Source organism: Podarcis erhardii (assembly GCF_964252035.2).
Source record: "Podarcis erhardii genome assembly, chromosome: 1".
NCBI lineage: Eukaryota > Metazoa > Chordata > Lepidosauria > Squamata > Lacertidae > Podarcis > Podarcis erhardii.
The window spans coordinates 107,148,393-107,165,387 of NC_138497.1; the positions used below are offsets into that span (position 1 = coordinate 107,148,393).

Sequence of the window (16,995 nt, forward strand, 5' to 3'; positions counted from 1 at the left end):
AGTTAGAGCTTGTATACTTTAATCCTTCCATTAGTTAAAAATGTTTTGAAAGGTGCCTGTTGTTAGTGTGTTTCTCATGAAAGCTGGCGCCAATTTGATTTTTTGTTTTACTAAATCCGATAATTCCCTTTTGATACAATGGCATTGTTTGGGGTTTTCTCTTTGCTGTCTTTGGGCTAACTCCCAATGTGTTGTTTCCAGAATGTGTTTGAGTTCAAGGGGAAAAGTTCCTGAAATGGATTGCATGTGAGAACTGCATGCTTCTTAACAAGTCTCCCCTACTATCTCCCTTTGCTGCCACTCACGTGCTTATGCTAGGGCGGGGAGGAATTTATAGATCAATGTTCTCTTAGGGCCACCGACAGCTATTGTCTCAGAAGTTCTAAGGGCTGAAAACTGCTGAGACAATTTTTTCAAAGCAGCAAGAGCACTTGATAGATTGGGGAGAGGACTCCCCACAGCCCCCCTCTTGTTTGCTACCTGTTGGGGAACCAGAGCCAGGGGTCACGTGATCCCATTGACTGGCATTCTGGTTCTGGATCTGGATAACTACCATCTGCCTAAAAATCCATTTTTATTACCGCAAACTGTTTTGAGAACCACTGTGGCTGAGAAGTTGTATATAGCTCACTTTATCATATCTGTATGTATTCTTTTTTCTTCATCTGAGGACAGCTACTTCCTCAAGTTTCTCTTGTTTCTGGTTTAGACAAGTGTGCTTCCCTGACTTTGTATGGTTGTGAACATTCTTGTTTTCTTTCTTTTCCTAGGATTAAAAAATGGCTTTTCGGAGGGTCGTGAAAGGGACTATCCTCATTGGAGGCGGTGCTGTAGCGACTGTGTTTGGCCTCTCCCAGTTTTCTCAGTATAGAAACAAGCATGTAAGTAGAAACTCATTTATGCATTTTTTAAAAAATTGTGCGGAAGTTTGTAAACTGAGCCTTTGAAATATGTGGCTCCCTCGTTCTAATGGCACATCCCACCAGCAGCAGGAAAGGAGCAGTAGCTGGGTCAGCTGCAAAGCAGGTAGAACTTTTCTTATCATCTTCCTGCTTTGCTTTGCTGCTGCTTCCCCCTGAAGGGAGAGAAGAGGTGCTGGACCATCCCTGGAGGACACTGGACCCTCCCACCACTGATTTGCAACAGCTGACACCAGACTTCTGGATGGAGGAGAAGATTAAACGGGGGGGGGGGGATGTTGAGTCGATGTGAGTGATTTTTGCACTGGGGGAGATTGAGGTTTTGTTTATTTGCTAATTAATGGGTCAGAAAATTGCTTTTGAGTTGTTTATTATTTGTTGTTCGCTACTATTTATACAGCTGGTATGCCCCCCCCCCCATGGATGTTACATTACATGAAATATTAATGTATTAGAATGGTAATATGTATTGTATATTTTCCTTCACTGTAAGTTGCTTGAAAACCTTTGGGTGACAAGCAACTAGTAAGTTGAATGAATGAGTGAAACTACTCACATTGTACTGGGATGGTGCTGTGTTAAGCAGAGTGGGAGAAGCTTCAGTTGAGAATGGACTAAATACCTGCCTCTTTTCTGACCTTGCAGCCCTCCATTCTCTACTTGTAGTTCTCACACTGAGGGCTGTGCTCAACTAAGTAGTTGCATTAGTGGAAGCCAACACAATGATTCCTACTGAAGCACCAGGATTTCCCTGTTGTCCTCTTCCCACACAGTCCCCAAATCTGTTCCAGAGGGTCAGGAGAACCCCAGAACAGTGGTCCATGGGAGGAGAGGGGAGATCATTCAGTCCAGCAAGCAGAAATGCTCATGCTGATGTAATGATCTCCGTAGCTCTACAATGAATACAACTCTGAGATTCCTTTATTAGAAATGGTAAAATATATATTTGTCCTGATTTTTTCCATACTTCAAGTTTAGTTCTTTCTCAGGTCTTTTTTTTTGTATTTCCCAGAGTAGAAAATATATAAACTGTGCATCAAATGTGAAGTGCACATTTGTGTATTCTTATCCCCATTTCTTCTTTAAAAACATGTCTGTGGAGGCCTGTGCTTCTGTGTGCTTTGTACTTCTATGAAACATTCTATACTTGTATAACTGGCTCTAAATAAATATTATTTATTCATAGTGGGTTTCTTCTATAGCGGCTTAGAGAAAACCTTATCCTTTTCCTTATTCTGCAAGGAGAAGGGAAAATAATACAAAGAGCTCCAGGCTTATAAAGTGTACCTCCCTCGTGGCAGGGACCTGCCCTCTCACTCTTTGTAAAATACTATGTAGATGGATGGCTTTATATTTGTTTTTATCATTCAGTTGTTGTTGAAGCAGCTGATGTGTTTATGTTTGGAGGTTCATTTGCATAATCAGGGCTTTTTGGAAATGTGCTGGAGATAAGATTGTTTCTTCATAGTTACTTTCAGTGCTTTTTCCAAGGGGTTACTCAAGGGCACGCAGTACTGGCACCTCTTTTTAGTGTTAAAAAGTGTAACACTTACTGTAACAACTTCATGGTGAGTACCGGAACCTATTTTTCTAGAAAAAAAGCACTGGTTACTTTATCAATGAAATCATTCTACACCCATCCAAAGGGCTCCTTATCTATTGTAGACACTACTGAGAAGATCCATACGGGAGTCATGATATATTAGTGTGTGGAAAGTTTCTCTGTCAGTTCCATGCAAACCATGGTTTGTTGTTGGCTTACTGACCTTAACTATGGCTTAGCGTAAGATGCACACTCAGGCACCTCCTTAACTATGCTGTAAATGTGGTTTGTTTCAGCATTCCACCCAAATTGTCTGTTGTAGCAGCTTTGCTTTTCCCCATTTTTTGTTTACTACTACAGTGAACTAAGCAAAAATTTTGCTTAGCGTGTTGGCTCAACCAGGGCTTGTGGTTCTCTTCTGTTCTCACTAACCAGGAGTTGTAGCTTAGGCTTGTTCTTGACTAGAGCTCGTGGCTGGTGTTGAGAGAGTTAAACTGTGAGTCCCATTTTGAATGACATGGTAAGATAAACTTTAGCTCAGTGCAGCATGGCATGGCAGCAAAAAAGGACTAGAGCAACTGTGAGCTCCCGGCATTTGAAATTTGCCAGGCACCCAGGGGCCAGCATGGCACCTAACATCTCCACCATCTGGAGGTGCATGCCTGGGGATCCTTGCATTTTTACTGTTTTCACACACTAGCAGCACATCCTGTAGAATTCTACCCATTATATTTTATCTGCACAATCAGAACGAATTTCGGGAACCATAAAGTCATATTGAAAGCTATGACTTTCGAGCCTTTTGTCCCCAAACGGCAACTGGCCATTCAATTTTGGCGACTGTAACCCTGCTTTAAGGAGCCATTGGCGCCTAGCTTATATATCTGAGTTTCTAACACTGTGAGCTCCTCTCTGGGATCCCTCATATTTGCACAAACCAGGCCACCATGAGATTGGTCCACAGGTTCCTATCTCAAGCAGAAGGTTGTTGAGGAGGTGGTAGTGCCTCAGTGGAGCTGGTCTGCCCTCTTCTCCAGCCAGCGGCCTCTGCCTTGAGCATGAGAGCTGTGGCAACACCAGAAAGGGGAGTGGGAAGTGTGGATGGGTGCAAGAGAGAGAGGGGGAAAGAAGCTACACTTTCTCTTCCTCCTCTCTCCCACGTGTCTCCATCATAACAACTGAATCTGGAAAGCCACCCTGTACATTGTCTGTGAAGGCTTGAGACAAAGGGCCTGGCAAGAGAGCAGCATATGATTTTTACGCTTCCACATTATTCTAACTTGCACATCCATTGTGCCGTGCTGTCGCCCTTACAGCTATTGCCTACATGCACCCGATAAAGGACAGCAGGTGGGATATAACTGGGGGGGTTGGCGCAAAGGAGGACAGCCCATTTACGGTGTTGACATATCTAAGCTGTGGGCATGTCTGGCAGCCGAACTGTCCTCTTTTTAATAATGCCTGCCAATCACGCAGATGACAGGGCGAAAGACCCCTGCGCCTGCAAGATGCAAGAAGGGATGTTGCCCCAAGACGCGCTCTAATTGGCTACCCGGTCCGGCAGGAGGTCTCTTGGCTTTTTCTAAATGAGTCTTTTCAACGCTCCCCAGCACCGGGAGAAGACATAATTCAATTAGCATGCACACAGATCGTACTGTACATCCCCTAGACGCATCTCATTTCCTTTGTAACAAGGCTGCTTTCTGCAAGTGTGCCAGTCACCCATCTCTTTCGGGCTTGGTATTGTTCGGTTGCCACTGTATTCACTTGGAAATGAAGCTTTTACAAGCTTTTATCAACACTTTAAAATACTAATAATAGTAATGAACTCCAGAAGTCAAGGAGCGAACCTCCACAGATCGATTAGAAGATTTGGTATGAATCTGCTTGGCTAGCTTATTATATTTTTGTACATCCTAAAGATTCAGTTAAGTTTTATAACTTAATTTTTGGCTCAGGGCACAGGAAGTGGAAATGCATCGGTGCAGCGGCGAAGGAGACAATTACCACCCCTCTTAAGATAGGGAGCAATTTGGACTTGCTCTGCCTCATTTACCATTTACTGCAATTCTCTCCCATATATTTTTAGGCTGGTTTAAGTAACAGGAGAAGCAAAATACTGCTAGCAGAGAGGAGAGATTTTGTGATCAGGTCACACGTAGACACGGGCAGCCGTTGTGAGTAGGTAGTTAACAGGAAATTGTTTGCCCTGTCAAGATTTTGGGATTAGGTTACATGTCTACCATCCTATTTTGAAGGTAATGATGTTTCATATCATATGCCTGGATGATGTTGGGATATAATGCTCTGATATTTTGTAAGATGGAAACAGGTGGATTTTCTGGTGTGGTTCTCCCCCACCTCCACATTTAACTCCTGTTAGTTGTTGCGTCTAGAAGAAGCCTGGATGAACACTTTTTTTTAAGAGCTAAGAGCCTGGCCCGGTTTATGCACTAATCATTCCCAGGGACGCAGCACCATAAAAGGCATAATGCCTGGCCAGAGCTACTGTGTTGATGGGTAAACGGCATGGTGGGCAAAACAACTGAGCCCTTGTACTCAGGCACATCTCTGCTGCAAGACTTCAGCAATACACAGCTTAGCTCAGTTGGTTAGAGCATGCTGCTAAAGGTTGCAGGTTCGATCCCCATATGGGACAGCTGCATATTCCTGCATTGCAAGGGGTTTGGACTAGATGATCCTTACAGTCCCTTCCAACTCTACAATCCTGATCCTGATTCTGACTGCAGTTTCCATGTCCATTCCACTATTTTCTCCATACCACCCCATCTCAGGGTGACATTCAGCATGGAGGATTTAATAGTTACTAAACCAGCCCCTAGTCTTGGAAATATTCTTCAGGGCTCATTTGTGGTGCATGTAAAGAAAAATGATACCGTGATACATCACCTGTAAAAGTAAGGTGGGCTCCCATTACTATACCCAGGTGCTGCAGTTCCAGAAGAATATGTAGGAGCGTCTTCCTTGCCCAGATAACACGAGACTCTTAATCTCAGGGTGGTGGACTTGAGTCCCACACTGGGCAAAAAGTTTCCTGCATTGAAGAGGGTTGGACTTAATGACTCTCATGGTCCCTTCCAACTCTACAATTCTGCGATTCTATGATTCGTTATATAGATTTAGGTGCCAGGCAGAAACATTCCTCTTCTACTATGCCTTTGACTAATTGAACAATCTATGGCCTTTTAAACTGTGTGTGTGGAGGCAGGGTATTGTTTCTGTTTGTTACTATGTTATGTATTTTGTGTTTTTATATTGTAAACAACCCTGTGATCCTTGGATGAAGCGTGCGCGCGCGCACACACACACACACACACACAGAGAGAGAAGTGAGTCACATTGCATTTGATGAGACTTCCAGGTAAATATTGCATCCCCCATCAGGTTTCTTTCATCTGTTCTCTTTCATGGCTAGAAGCAGAGAATAAGAGTTTGTATAAGTGAATAATATAACATTGCAAAATATCAAAAATGTCATGAGTATCACGGATGTGAGTTGAAGCTTGGTCAGTGGATTGATTCAAAGCAGCTGAAATGTGCATGTGGTTTGCCACCTGTCCCCCATGTCTGCCTTTTAATATCTTCTGTACAGATAGTAAGTACCAAGGTATCATATTCAGTCTACACAGTTGAAAACACAGTCGTGACTTTTTGGGAGTCTTTGGCTTGGCGTACAGCCACTAATGCTGCGGCTTCCAAACATGAAGTCAGCTTTATGAAAATATATTGTAGAGCACATTTTAATAGGATTTATGCCTTCCTTTTTACTTCTACTTCTGTGGGGAAGCGTGGCAAAATGGAATTCAAATTGGCCCATATTCATCACTACAAGATAAACAGAATAAGGGAGGTGATGAAAATGTAGGATATGACCAACAGATTTTTCAGGAGCACACTTGCTTTTTTGTGAAAGAGACGGTTATGGTTTGCTCTCCCGCTCCGAAAACAAGAGCTTGGAAAGTTCAAAGGAATTAAAATAAGCTTTATAATAGGGATGGGGGAGGAATTCAGTTCACATTTAAGGATGACCCTATCTAGTTCTCGCTTTACGAAATAGTATGAGACCTGAAACACAGCCATCTTTCAAAATTCACACTTCTCTGAATTTTGCAATACAGATCTCAAGCCAAATAATGTGTATACTGGGGTAAAATATGCATAAAAATGCATATATTTGTGAATCGTACAAAAATGAATTATATTAGAGAAAATTGCTTTGCAATAATGTGTATGTGAAGAGAAAATTTCACGAGGACTTAAAAAAAAGTAAATCACAACTGGTTATGGAAGCCTGGCCATTAAAGCGTGCATGCGCTAATCCAATTGATGGTATCACACGTGTATTTTACACATGTTTAGGGAAGCTTTTAATGTTTAACAGACCACTGTATTTTAATACTTTGTTGGAAGCCACCCAGAGTGGCTGGGGAAACACAGCCAGATGGGTGGGGTATGAATAATAAATTATTATTATTATTATTATTATTATTATTATTATTATTATTATTATTATTATTATTTATTACAGCAGCATCTGAAAAGTGAAATATGAGTTGCCTCGCTGTTAGTATGCTGGACAACCTTCGTAAATTTATAGTAATCTGATTGACAGTCTTAATTCCCCCAGTTAGTTCAGATTAATATTAATAACATCTTTAATTAATATTAATAACATCGTTATATAGCACTGTTTAAGTGTACGAAACAAATGCACACTTGAATTTAACTGTCATTACAACAAGCCTAGTGATGTTATACCTGTATTGTTGGCAGAGGACCGAGGCTCCAAAGTTAGTAGATTGCAAGAAACTACCTGGTGAGTTTGTGGTACGCAAGGGATTTGAACCAGTGGCTTCAGTTTAAAATCCCAGCATTGTTCCATTCCTGGTCTTTTTGTGACTGCTTTGCTTTCTTACCTTTGCAGGGTGCTCTAGCATCTGTCGAAGCTTCGGAATGTCGGCCCTTGCATATGCACAGCACCCTTCCCTCCAGAGAAAGTCAGCTTGAGGCCCTGCGAGAAACTTGTGAATTTGACATTCTTATCATAGGTGGAGGCGCTACAGGAAGCGGTTGTGCTTTAGATGCTGTTACAAGAGGTGAGTCCTGCACACTGAGGACAGTTGTGCCACGCATGGGCATCCTTTGGTCCCCGAGATATGAACAAGCGTTTTGAATGTACTTAAATCCATCCAGCAAATGTCAGGGTGTTGTTGTCAGAGGGTGTGGGAAACTCGGAGTCAGGAATTTGAGGAAATAATAATCTGCATGCAGAATAAGCTTAGTCGAGGTAGAGTTTCGTGACCCGGATTTCCCCGCCCCCCCCCCCCGCCACAAGTAGACCGTGTTAGCTAGTTGTGATAAAAATATATGCCTTATGAAAATGGAAAAGGTCCCAACCAAAGAACTTAAGTTGACAGAATATGTGCAGCTTGCAGACTTTAATGTATAGAATAAGAGAACAAGAAGAACATTGGGAAATGTTTATTGAACATCTGGGAAATAATGGTGGACGGCTGAAAAGGCTGGCAGCATTAAGTTAAATTCAACAGTGTAAGTAAGTTTTGATGGATGCAATAATAATGGAATGCTGAATGGTATAGTTTTTGTAAAATAAGCATGGATTTATGATTTGTAAAATGAACCATGGAAAGAAAAGAAGGGAAGATTGATATCTTAAGGATGTAAAAATGAGTACTTTAAAGTGTAAAACAGAGAATTTAATAAAAATTATATATGTGTGTGTGTATACACACACACACACACACACACACACACACACACGTGTCTTAAACAAATAGCTGAATATAAATCTTTACTTGTCAGGCTAGGAACAGTTGAACAACAAGTATTATTTGCAAACTCCTCTAGACATCTGCATGAAATCCCCATACTTTACATTCAAGATAGAACTAACAGAATAACCTCCCAATTGGCAATTGCCAACTGCTACCTTCTTTTCCCAACTCTATTTATTCTTTGTGAAATACATTTCCAATGATATCACATTACAGATACTAGCAGACCGCTGTTCTTTCCAGAACCCCCCTTGTCTTTCCGGCATGGTGTAAATCCTGGGATGGGATGGTCTGTAATTAACCCAAGACCTTTTGAAATACTGCCTTTGGCCCAAGGAATAGATCTGTCACAACCATCGCAGTGACTGGACTTAAAATGGGCCTATGACTTCTTGGTACCCTCACAACTGCATGTCATAGACGTGGAGGATGTAGCAAAGTGCCCATTGTTAAAGGGTCAGAAAATAATAAGATTGGGGAGTTAGTTCGGTTATGAAGTAGGTGTGGGGAACTTGTTCTCCAGGTGTTGTTGTGCACCAGTTATCCCTGATCATAATGCGTTAATGGGCTCATGAGTTCATTTTTGCGTTAATGGGCTCATGAGTTCATTTTCTGTTGCAAAGATAAACCCAGTAACATTTTCCCCCCAGAGAAGAGAATTAAACAAAATTCTGGTTGCCACCTGCTACTGGTCTATTGACAGGAACCATTAATTGCCTTTGACAAAAGTTGGTGGTTCAGCCACAAGTCCTTAATACTGGCTTTTGCTGCCAACCTGCCCACATTCCAACACAATACTCAGGTAGTCTGGAAGTGTGGTATCTAAGCCTACTGATAGTATAGTAGATTAACCTTAAACGGAGGCAATTTTCCCCGCCTCCCCCCAAAAACCATCACTTGAAACATTTTATTTTTTTAAATCAAGCTTTCCAATGTATTTTAAGATTTGGGGGTGTTTCTTTTTGGCCACGTTGGTAGTACTAGATGTGAAAACAACACCGAACTAATCTGTATTTATCCTTTTCTTCCTATATATTTTGATTGTATTGGTAGTTTTCTGAAGTGTGAAATAATCATAGGCATTTGGTTAATGAATTGTGTATTGTTGCTCTTCATTCACGGGATTTGCACTCATATTAAGTTTGATGCTTCACTTAACAAATTCTGCTTTCTCTGTGTTTTGATACGTTTTTGCCAAATTATTCCTGATTGTATCCATTAATCTTCAGTCACATTTGACAAAAATAAATTGCTCTGATCTTCTAAAGTTGCTGGGAATAATTAGATTTTTTTTTTTAAGGACATGAAAGTTTAGGGAGACCAAGAGAGGCTAATGTAGTTGTTGCACTAGACTTTTGCAATAAAGCTCTGCAAAATCCTTAAGGTGATGCTGGTGAAAGGAGAGCTCACAGTGTTGGATCATCTGCATTTCCTCCTTGGATATGCACAGTCATGCTGCTCTCTTCAGCAACCTCTGCAAGAATCTTGTTGTACTTGTTTTCATTCATTCTTCCTTCCTGTTTTCTTTCTTGCGCACTTTTGAGAAACTGCCACAGGGAAGAAAGAGAGAGCACTGACTGTTAAAAAGTTACAACATCAGCAGAACTTACTACTTTCTTTTAGTTTTAAAAGGATTGCTATATAAAAAAAGATTCCTATATCGCTATGATTTACCTCCCCCTGGAGACTGCAGTTTCCAGTCCTCTAGGTGCTTATCTTAATTGGATTTATTTTGTGAATTACTACATTTTATGAAACAGGCAAGTAATGGTCTGTGTTTGTCTGCCTGTGGCTGATCGTCATCTCCTGATAATTCATGTATTTCACACTGCAGTTACTAATGGTTCGCGCCCCCCCCCCCCGAAGTTAACAATTGGTGTGAATGGTAGTTATGTGCAACTTCTTCCTCAGTGTTTATTTAAGTCAACCTTTTTGGTTTTTGAAAATATACATGAAAGTTCAACTGATCTTGGCACCAAAGTTACCTGTTAGCAAATTGCCTGTTTGGATCTTGGGGTGCAGTTCATTTCATCCAGTAACCTGTTGTCTGTAATATATACATTTTCACTTTTAGCTAATCCATGCTAGAAGCTGAAGGGGCAATATATCAGTTTCAATGTTGCAATAAACCCCTTAACATTTTGGAATTTTCTTAGCATCAAACTAAATGATTGGATCTCATGACACCCCCCCCTTTTTTTTGCTTAAATCAGTTGAAGGACCTGAAGGAGTCAGACCTGAAGGAATCAGAGCTACATCATTTGGCGCTGTGGGGGGGGGGTAGTGTTAACTCTTTCCCTCTGCAACATTTTTCTTATTGTACCCAAAAACCCTGAAGCAGGGAAAACACAAATATGTTGTCTCTCTTCTCCTCCCAGCCAATTTTATGGCTAATTGGAGCTTTAGGAGGGGGGAATTTAAATGGGGAAATGGCACCTTCTAAAGTTTCAATTTCCACATCTCCCAGTACAGTGGTCCTGATTCAAATAAGAAGAATAAAAAGAGTTTGGATTTGATATCCCACTTTATCAGTACCCTAAGGAGTCTCAAAGCGGCTAACAATCTCCTTTCCCTTCCTCCCCCACAACAAACACTCCGTGAGGTGAGTGGGGCTGAGAGACTTCAGAGAAGTGTGACTAGCCCAAGGTCACCCAGCAGCTGCATGTGGAGGAGCGGAGATGCGAACCCAGTTCACCAGATTACGAGTCCACCACTCTTAACCACTACACCACTCTGGCTCATGTCTCCCCATGACTGCTTTTAGGGAAAAGATGTCCCAAGTCCTTTAAAATTGATTATTTTATTTTGAATAGTTATATCCCACCCAGAGTGGCATACAATAAACAACAAAACCATCGGCAACAATTTCATGAAATCGGCCTTTGAGTTTCATTCATAAATCTCAGCTACTTCTAATGGTCACTTCTGCTTATAACTCGTTTTCTTATTTGTTTTTTTTTTATAATATTTTTTATTAAATTTTTAAACAATAAACAACAACATACATAAAAACATGTTCTTTTTCATTAACCACATTTCATTCTCATCTTTGGACTTCCTCACATCTCTTGTTCCTGCACTCTAAACACATAAATTTTTCTAGCAAATTATTTACTTAGTTCAATTTATATTATATAATTGTCCAATATTGAATCTCAAATTTTAGAGTTTAAATAACTCTTATTCTTTAAAAGTTAATTCTAGGATATTTTTTATCCAAAATTTGTCTTATCTTTCAATTACATTTAAATTTATATTCCTTGTTACTAATTTATTGGAGCCATATTATTACGAATCTTACATCTTTCTTAACATTCATACAATTTACAGTATTTTTGTAAATAGTCCTTAAATTTCTTCCACTCCTCCTCCACCAGTTCCTCTCCGAGGTCTCGGATTCTGCCCGTCATTTCTGCCAGTTCCATATAGTCCATCAGTTGCATCTGCCATTCTTCCCGTGTGGGCAAATCTTGGGTTTTCCAGCCTTTAGCGATGAGTATCCTTGCTGCTGTTGTGGCATACATAAAAAAAGTTCAGTCCTTCTTTTGCACACTCTGGCCGACAATGCCCAAAAGGAAGGCCTCTGGTTTCTTAGGGAAGGTATACTTAAATACCTTTTTCAGCTCATTATATATCATTTCCCAGAAGGTCTTCACTCTAGGACAGGACCACCAGAGGTGAAAGAATGTTCCTTCAGCTTCTTTACACTTCCAACATTTGTTATCAGGCAAATGGTATATCTTTGCAAGCTTGACTGGGGTCATGTACCACCTGTATATCATTTTCATAATATTTTCTTTCAAGGCATTACATGCCGTAAACTTAATACCGGTGGTCCATAACTTTTCCCAGTCAGCAAACATAATGTTATGCCCTATGTCCTGTGCCCATTTTATCATAGCTGTTTTAACCGTTTCATCCTGTGTATTCCATTTTAGCAGCAAGTTATACATTCTTGAAAGTGTCTTAGAGCTGGATTCTAACAGTTCTGTTTCTAACTTTGATTTTTCCACCTGGAATCCTGTCTTTTTATCCAACTTAAAAACTTCTTTAATCTGAGCATAATGTAACCAATCTCGCACTTTGTCTTTTATTTTCTCCATACTCTGCAGCTTCCAATTATCTCCATCTTTTTCTATTATTTCCCAATATTTCGGCCATTTGGCCTCCATATTGAGTCTTTTCGGGGCCTTAGCCTCCATTGGTGATAGCCACCTTGGGGTCTTGTTTTCCAATAAGTCTTTATATTTTATCCAGACATTGAACACTGCTTTTCTGACAACATGATTCTTAAAGGCCTTATGTATTTTAACCTTGTCGTACCACAAATATGCATGCCATCCAAAAGCATTCTTAAATCCTTCCAAATCTAAAACATCCGTGTTTTCAAGAAGCAGCCAGTCCTTCAACCAGCAGAAAGCTGCTGATTCGTAATACAGCTTTAAGTCTGGCAGGGCAAAGCCCCCTCTTTCTTTAGCATCAGTTAATATCTTAAACTTAATTCTGGGCTTTTTGCCCTGCCAGACAAATTTAGAAATATCTCTCTGCCACCTCTCAAAACACCCCATTTTGTCCACAATCTGTAAAGTTTGAAACAAAAACAACATTTTTGGCAATACATTCATCTTAATAGCAGCAATGCGTCCTGACAAGGAAAGCTTCAGTCTTGACCAAATTTCTAGATCCCTTTTAATTTCAGACCAACATTTTTCATAATTATCTTTAAATAAGTTCATGTTCTTGGCTGTTATGTTTACCCCTAGGTATTTTACTTTCTTAACCACATTTAATTCTGTCTCTTTCTGAAACCTTTCTGATTCTGAAGGGGTCAAGTTTTTTTCCAAAACCTTAGTTTTTTGCTTATTAAGTTTGAATCCCGCCACCCGACCAAACTCCTGGATCAGTTGCAGTGCCCTTTTAGTACTAGGCTCTGGCTCCTGTAAGGTCAATACTAGGTCATCTGCAAATGCTTTAAGTTTATACTGTTTCGCTCCGACCTGAATACCCTCCACCAACCGGTCTCCTCTAATCATATTTAAGAGCACTTCCAGGACCGATATAAATAGCAAAGGGGAGATAGGACAACCTTGTCGTGTTCCTTTTTCAATATTAAACTCTTCCGTTACCACATTGTTCACTATCAATTTTGCCTTCTGTTCCGAATAAATTGCCTCTATCCCATTCTGAAACCCCCGCCCCACTCCCACCGTTTTCTTATTTGTGATTGTTCCCTGTTGAGTTTTCCTCTGGAAATAGGAACGAGGCGATTAGCCTTTTTTATTTATGCACTGTATGCACTAGTGCAAGGAGCCCCTAGCAAGCCTTCAATCATTGGCCAATTTGTAGTGTACTATGTAGCTGCTGGTTTGCTCAGATTCTTGGAAATAATATAATTGGACCGTTAACTAGCAGGACACTTGGGCAAGAATGTGTAGTTGGGATTCGATGGCATAAAGTATGTCTATTACAAAGCTTTCCAAACTTTTTATGTTGGTGACGCGCTTTTTAGACATGCATCGTTTCTCAACACAGTAATTCAGTTTTACTAACACACTGGAGGTTAAACTAACTAACTTTCATCTGCTCGATCATTTCTGTTTGCACAACAGATCTCCCACCCCCTTCTCCCTGGGTGTCCCCTGTACCGTACCCAAATCTGCTCTGGAAAGTTAGGGGAGCCCTCAGAATAGATTTAGGGCAGGGGTCTGCAACCTTTAAGACAAAAAGAGCCACTTGGACCGAGGAAAAAAACAACTGGGAGCCGCAAAACCATTGCGACATTTAAAACAGTGGGGAGTGTCGGGGCACACAATGCGCCTCCTCCCCTCGCTAGTATCCGCCCCGGAGCCGCGGCAAAGGTGTAAAAGAGCCACATGCGGCTCCGGAGCCACGGGTTGCTGACCCCTGATTTAGGGGCATGTAGAGGGAGGAAAGTTCTACTGTGCAAGTTGAAATCCTTGCTCTGACAGAACAAGTTAGCTGAATACCCTTGTTCTGCAGATTAAGCATATATTTCTCCACTACTAGAAAAGGAAAAAAAGAAAAGTCGACTGCGTAGGTCTGAAGTCAGCCCACCTCTGACCTTAAATATTCAGGATAACCCTCTTCTCCTTCAAGTGGAATCCATTCCTCCTCTATGTGTGTATGGCAGAAAGAAAAGAGAGGAACCCTGGTTTTGCCTTCATCTTTTTCTTTTCATTCACTTTTGCTACTTTTATTGTGTATACAAAAAGGTAGATGAGGTGTATTGCAGGATAACTAATCTCTGTGATAATAACTGTCGAGTGATAGCAGGATTTTTATTGATTAATCCATTGGCTTTTAAATTATAAAGATGTAAATAACATATTTCATGTTACTGAAACTTTAAAACAGGTGCCTTTTTGATATATTGAAGGAAGAGTAAAATAGATGTTTGTTAACTTCATTGTATTAATTTAATAATCACTCATTGCTAAAAGGAAAGGCCACCATTAAAATCTGTCATTTCCATTCCTTCTTGCAGTAAAGCAAATAATTCAAGCAGCCTAAAAACAAACAAATAACTGTGTCCTTAATTCTGATATCTTAAAATTTGCCCTCAACTAAAGCTGAAGTTGATTAGTTACTTAAGCTAATTAAATATTGCTGCCCTCGTAGTTAGCGATTTTAAGTATGCGAACATAATGAAAAACTGGGGTCCTGGCTGGAGTGCTGTGCACAGTCCAACTTTCATCTTATTTAGAGTGCAGTCCTGGAAGCACCTGCTCAAAAGGAAGCCCTACTGAGTTCCGTGGGACTTACCTTCTAGGGAAATGCCTACAGCAGTGGTTTTTAACCAGTGTGCCATGGCACCATGGGGCATCTTGAATGATGCTCAGGGGTGCCATGGGCAATACCGGTCTCTGTCCCTCTTTCCTTCCCTCCCTCCTCTGATGCCCTTTTGCATCAATGCCTTCCAAAGGCTTGCATGGCTCTTCATTGCAGCAGCCCTGGCTTCAAGTTCCCCAGGCGAATGGTGCCTCTGGGGCTGGCCAGGGGAGAGGAGAGGAGGCTGAGGGAACATTCTAGAAGGGAGGGTGTCTGAAAAGTGGCGAGGAGCTGCTGGCTCTGAAGGGGTGATATAATTGGGCTTCTGAGGCTCGGAGCGCATTTCGCCACAGGCAGCCGTGGACTCAAAAAGGTTGAAACCCTCTGACCTATAGGATTGTAGCCTTAGCATTGTGCTAAGGTGTTTCAGTATTCTTGTGTATTAGGGAAATGAGAGAGAAGAAATTAGGTTTTGGTTTGTTTACAGAATCCTTGGTGCTCTTCACACATTTCCCCCCCCCTAACTAATATAGTACTTACCTTCCTAAGTACTAATACAGTACTTATTTTCCTGTATCACTTCTTTTCCCAAAGATTTCCCTGAAGAAGCAGCTACTCTTCATGGCCAAAGAGCTGGCGCTGTGTGCGCTGAATACAAATTCATCCATGTTCAGTGTAATTTTTCTTGTGGTTGTCGCTACCCTAGAGAAGGGTCTTTAATGAATTACATACAAATTGTGTAATTTAAGAAGTTAATTTGGTTTTCTGGTTACGCAGGCCTAACAACAGCCCTTGTAGAAAGAGATGATTTCTCATCGGGGACCAGCAGCAGAAGCACTAAATTGATCCATGGCGGAGTGAGATATCTTCAGACGGCCATCATGAAGTTGGATTTTGACCAGGTAATTGTTTTATGGTAGTAGCTGTAAAGCAAAGACCTGTCTAGCTGATTTCCCTCCTCCTCTTCTAATTAAATTTGTTCCCACAGTTATGGTTTTTAATATACCTCGGGTTTTGAATACATTCTTCTGTTGCTTGCTGCAGACATTAGGCAAAGCATTCTGTATGCAGGGTGGATTCAGGGGAAAAAACGGCAGCACTTAATATCTAATTTATGACAAATCTAAATGGGACTATTTCCCTTAAAACATGGGGAAACCAAAGTATACATTTTTTAAAAATGCATTTTTGGTGGTCTTTGTAGAGTTTGCAGTTACCTCCAGTCAGAATCTGAAGACAAATGGAGACATTTATATGCTGAGATTTCTGCAATGAAAAACAATATATTGGTGTAAAATCTCAATATGAATGAAGCATATTTTCCTTTTGGGCTTTTGTAACTGTAGTAAACCTTTCTTTATAAGCATAGCTGGAATTAAGGAGCTGGGGAAGAAATACATGGAGGCGGGGTGGAGGTGAGAAAATCATCAACATCCTCCTCCTCATCACCATCATCATCTTAAACTCCAGCAACAAACTTTTAGAATTATCTACAGTAAAATTCAGGTCCCTCAGCCCAGCCCATAGTTCACAGGGCATTTGAAATGAGTGTCTAGTATTCCTGGAACTGATGGTACATTTAGAATCCTCCTTCTCATCAGAGTAGCTTTCTGCATGCAAGAAATGTTTTGACAGGTTTGTGTAATCTAAGAAATAATTCATCTTTTGCATTTTGAAGTGCTGCAGTCCTAGGAAGTATGTACATTTAGGTTCTCACGGGTTATGCAGATCAAAGCATGGTGCTTACTTTGCCAATTTTAAATAATTGCATCTTGGTTACTATGGTAGGATTGTAAAGGGGCAGAGAAAAGGTTCTAAGGCCTTCATGATTGGAACTATAGACACGGTGCATTGATTTGTTTCAGGGGAATCAGTTGATGTGCGGCACATCTAATCCCCTTTGGCCTATCTGTGCAATGGGCTCTAT

The 16,995-nt window shown here is 40.8% G+C and overlaps 1 protein-coding gene across 2 annotated transcripts in view; it reads left to right on the forward strand.

The window, feature by feature from the left end:
• GPD2 (glycerol-3-phosphate dehydrogenase 2) overlaps nt 1-16,995 on the forward strand; it is an 87,383-nt gene that overhangs the window by 12,562 nt on the left and 57,826 nt on the right. For both annotated transcript variants that reach the window (XM_081871882.1, XM_081871883.1), the window contains exons 2-4: nt 771-881; nt 7,409-7,580; nt 15,846-15,970. In XM_081871882.1, the coding sequence (XP_081728008.1) occupies nt 780-881; nt 7,409-7,580; nt 15,846-15,970 (399 nt within the window). In that variant the 5' untranslated portion in view covers nt 771-779. The remainder of the gene's footprint in view (nt 1-770; nt 882-7,408; nt 7,581-15,845; nt 15,971-16,995) is intronic.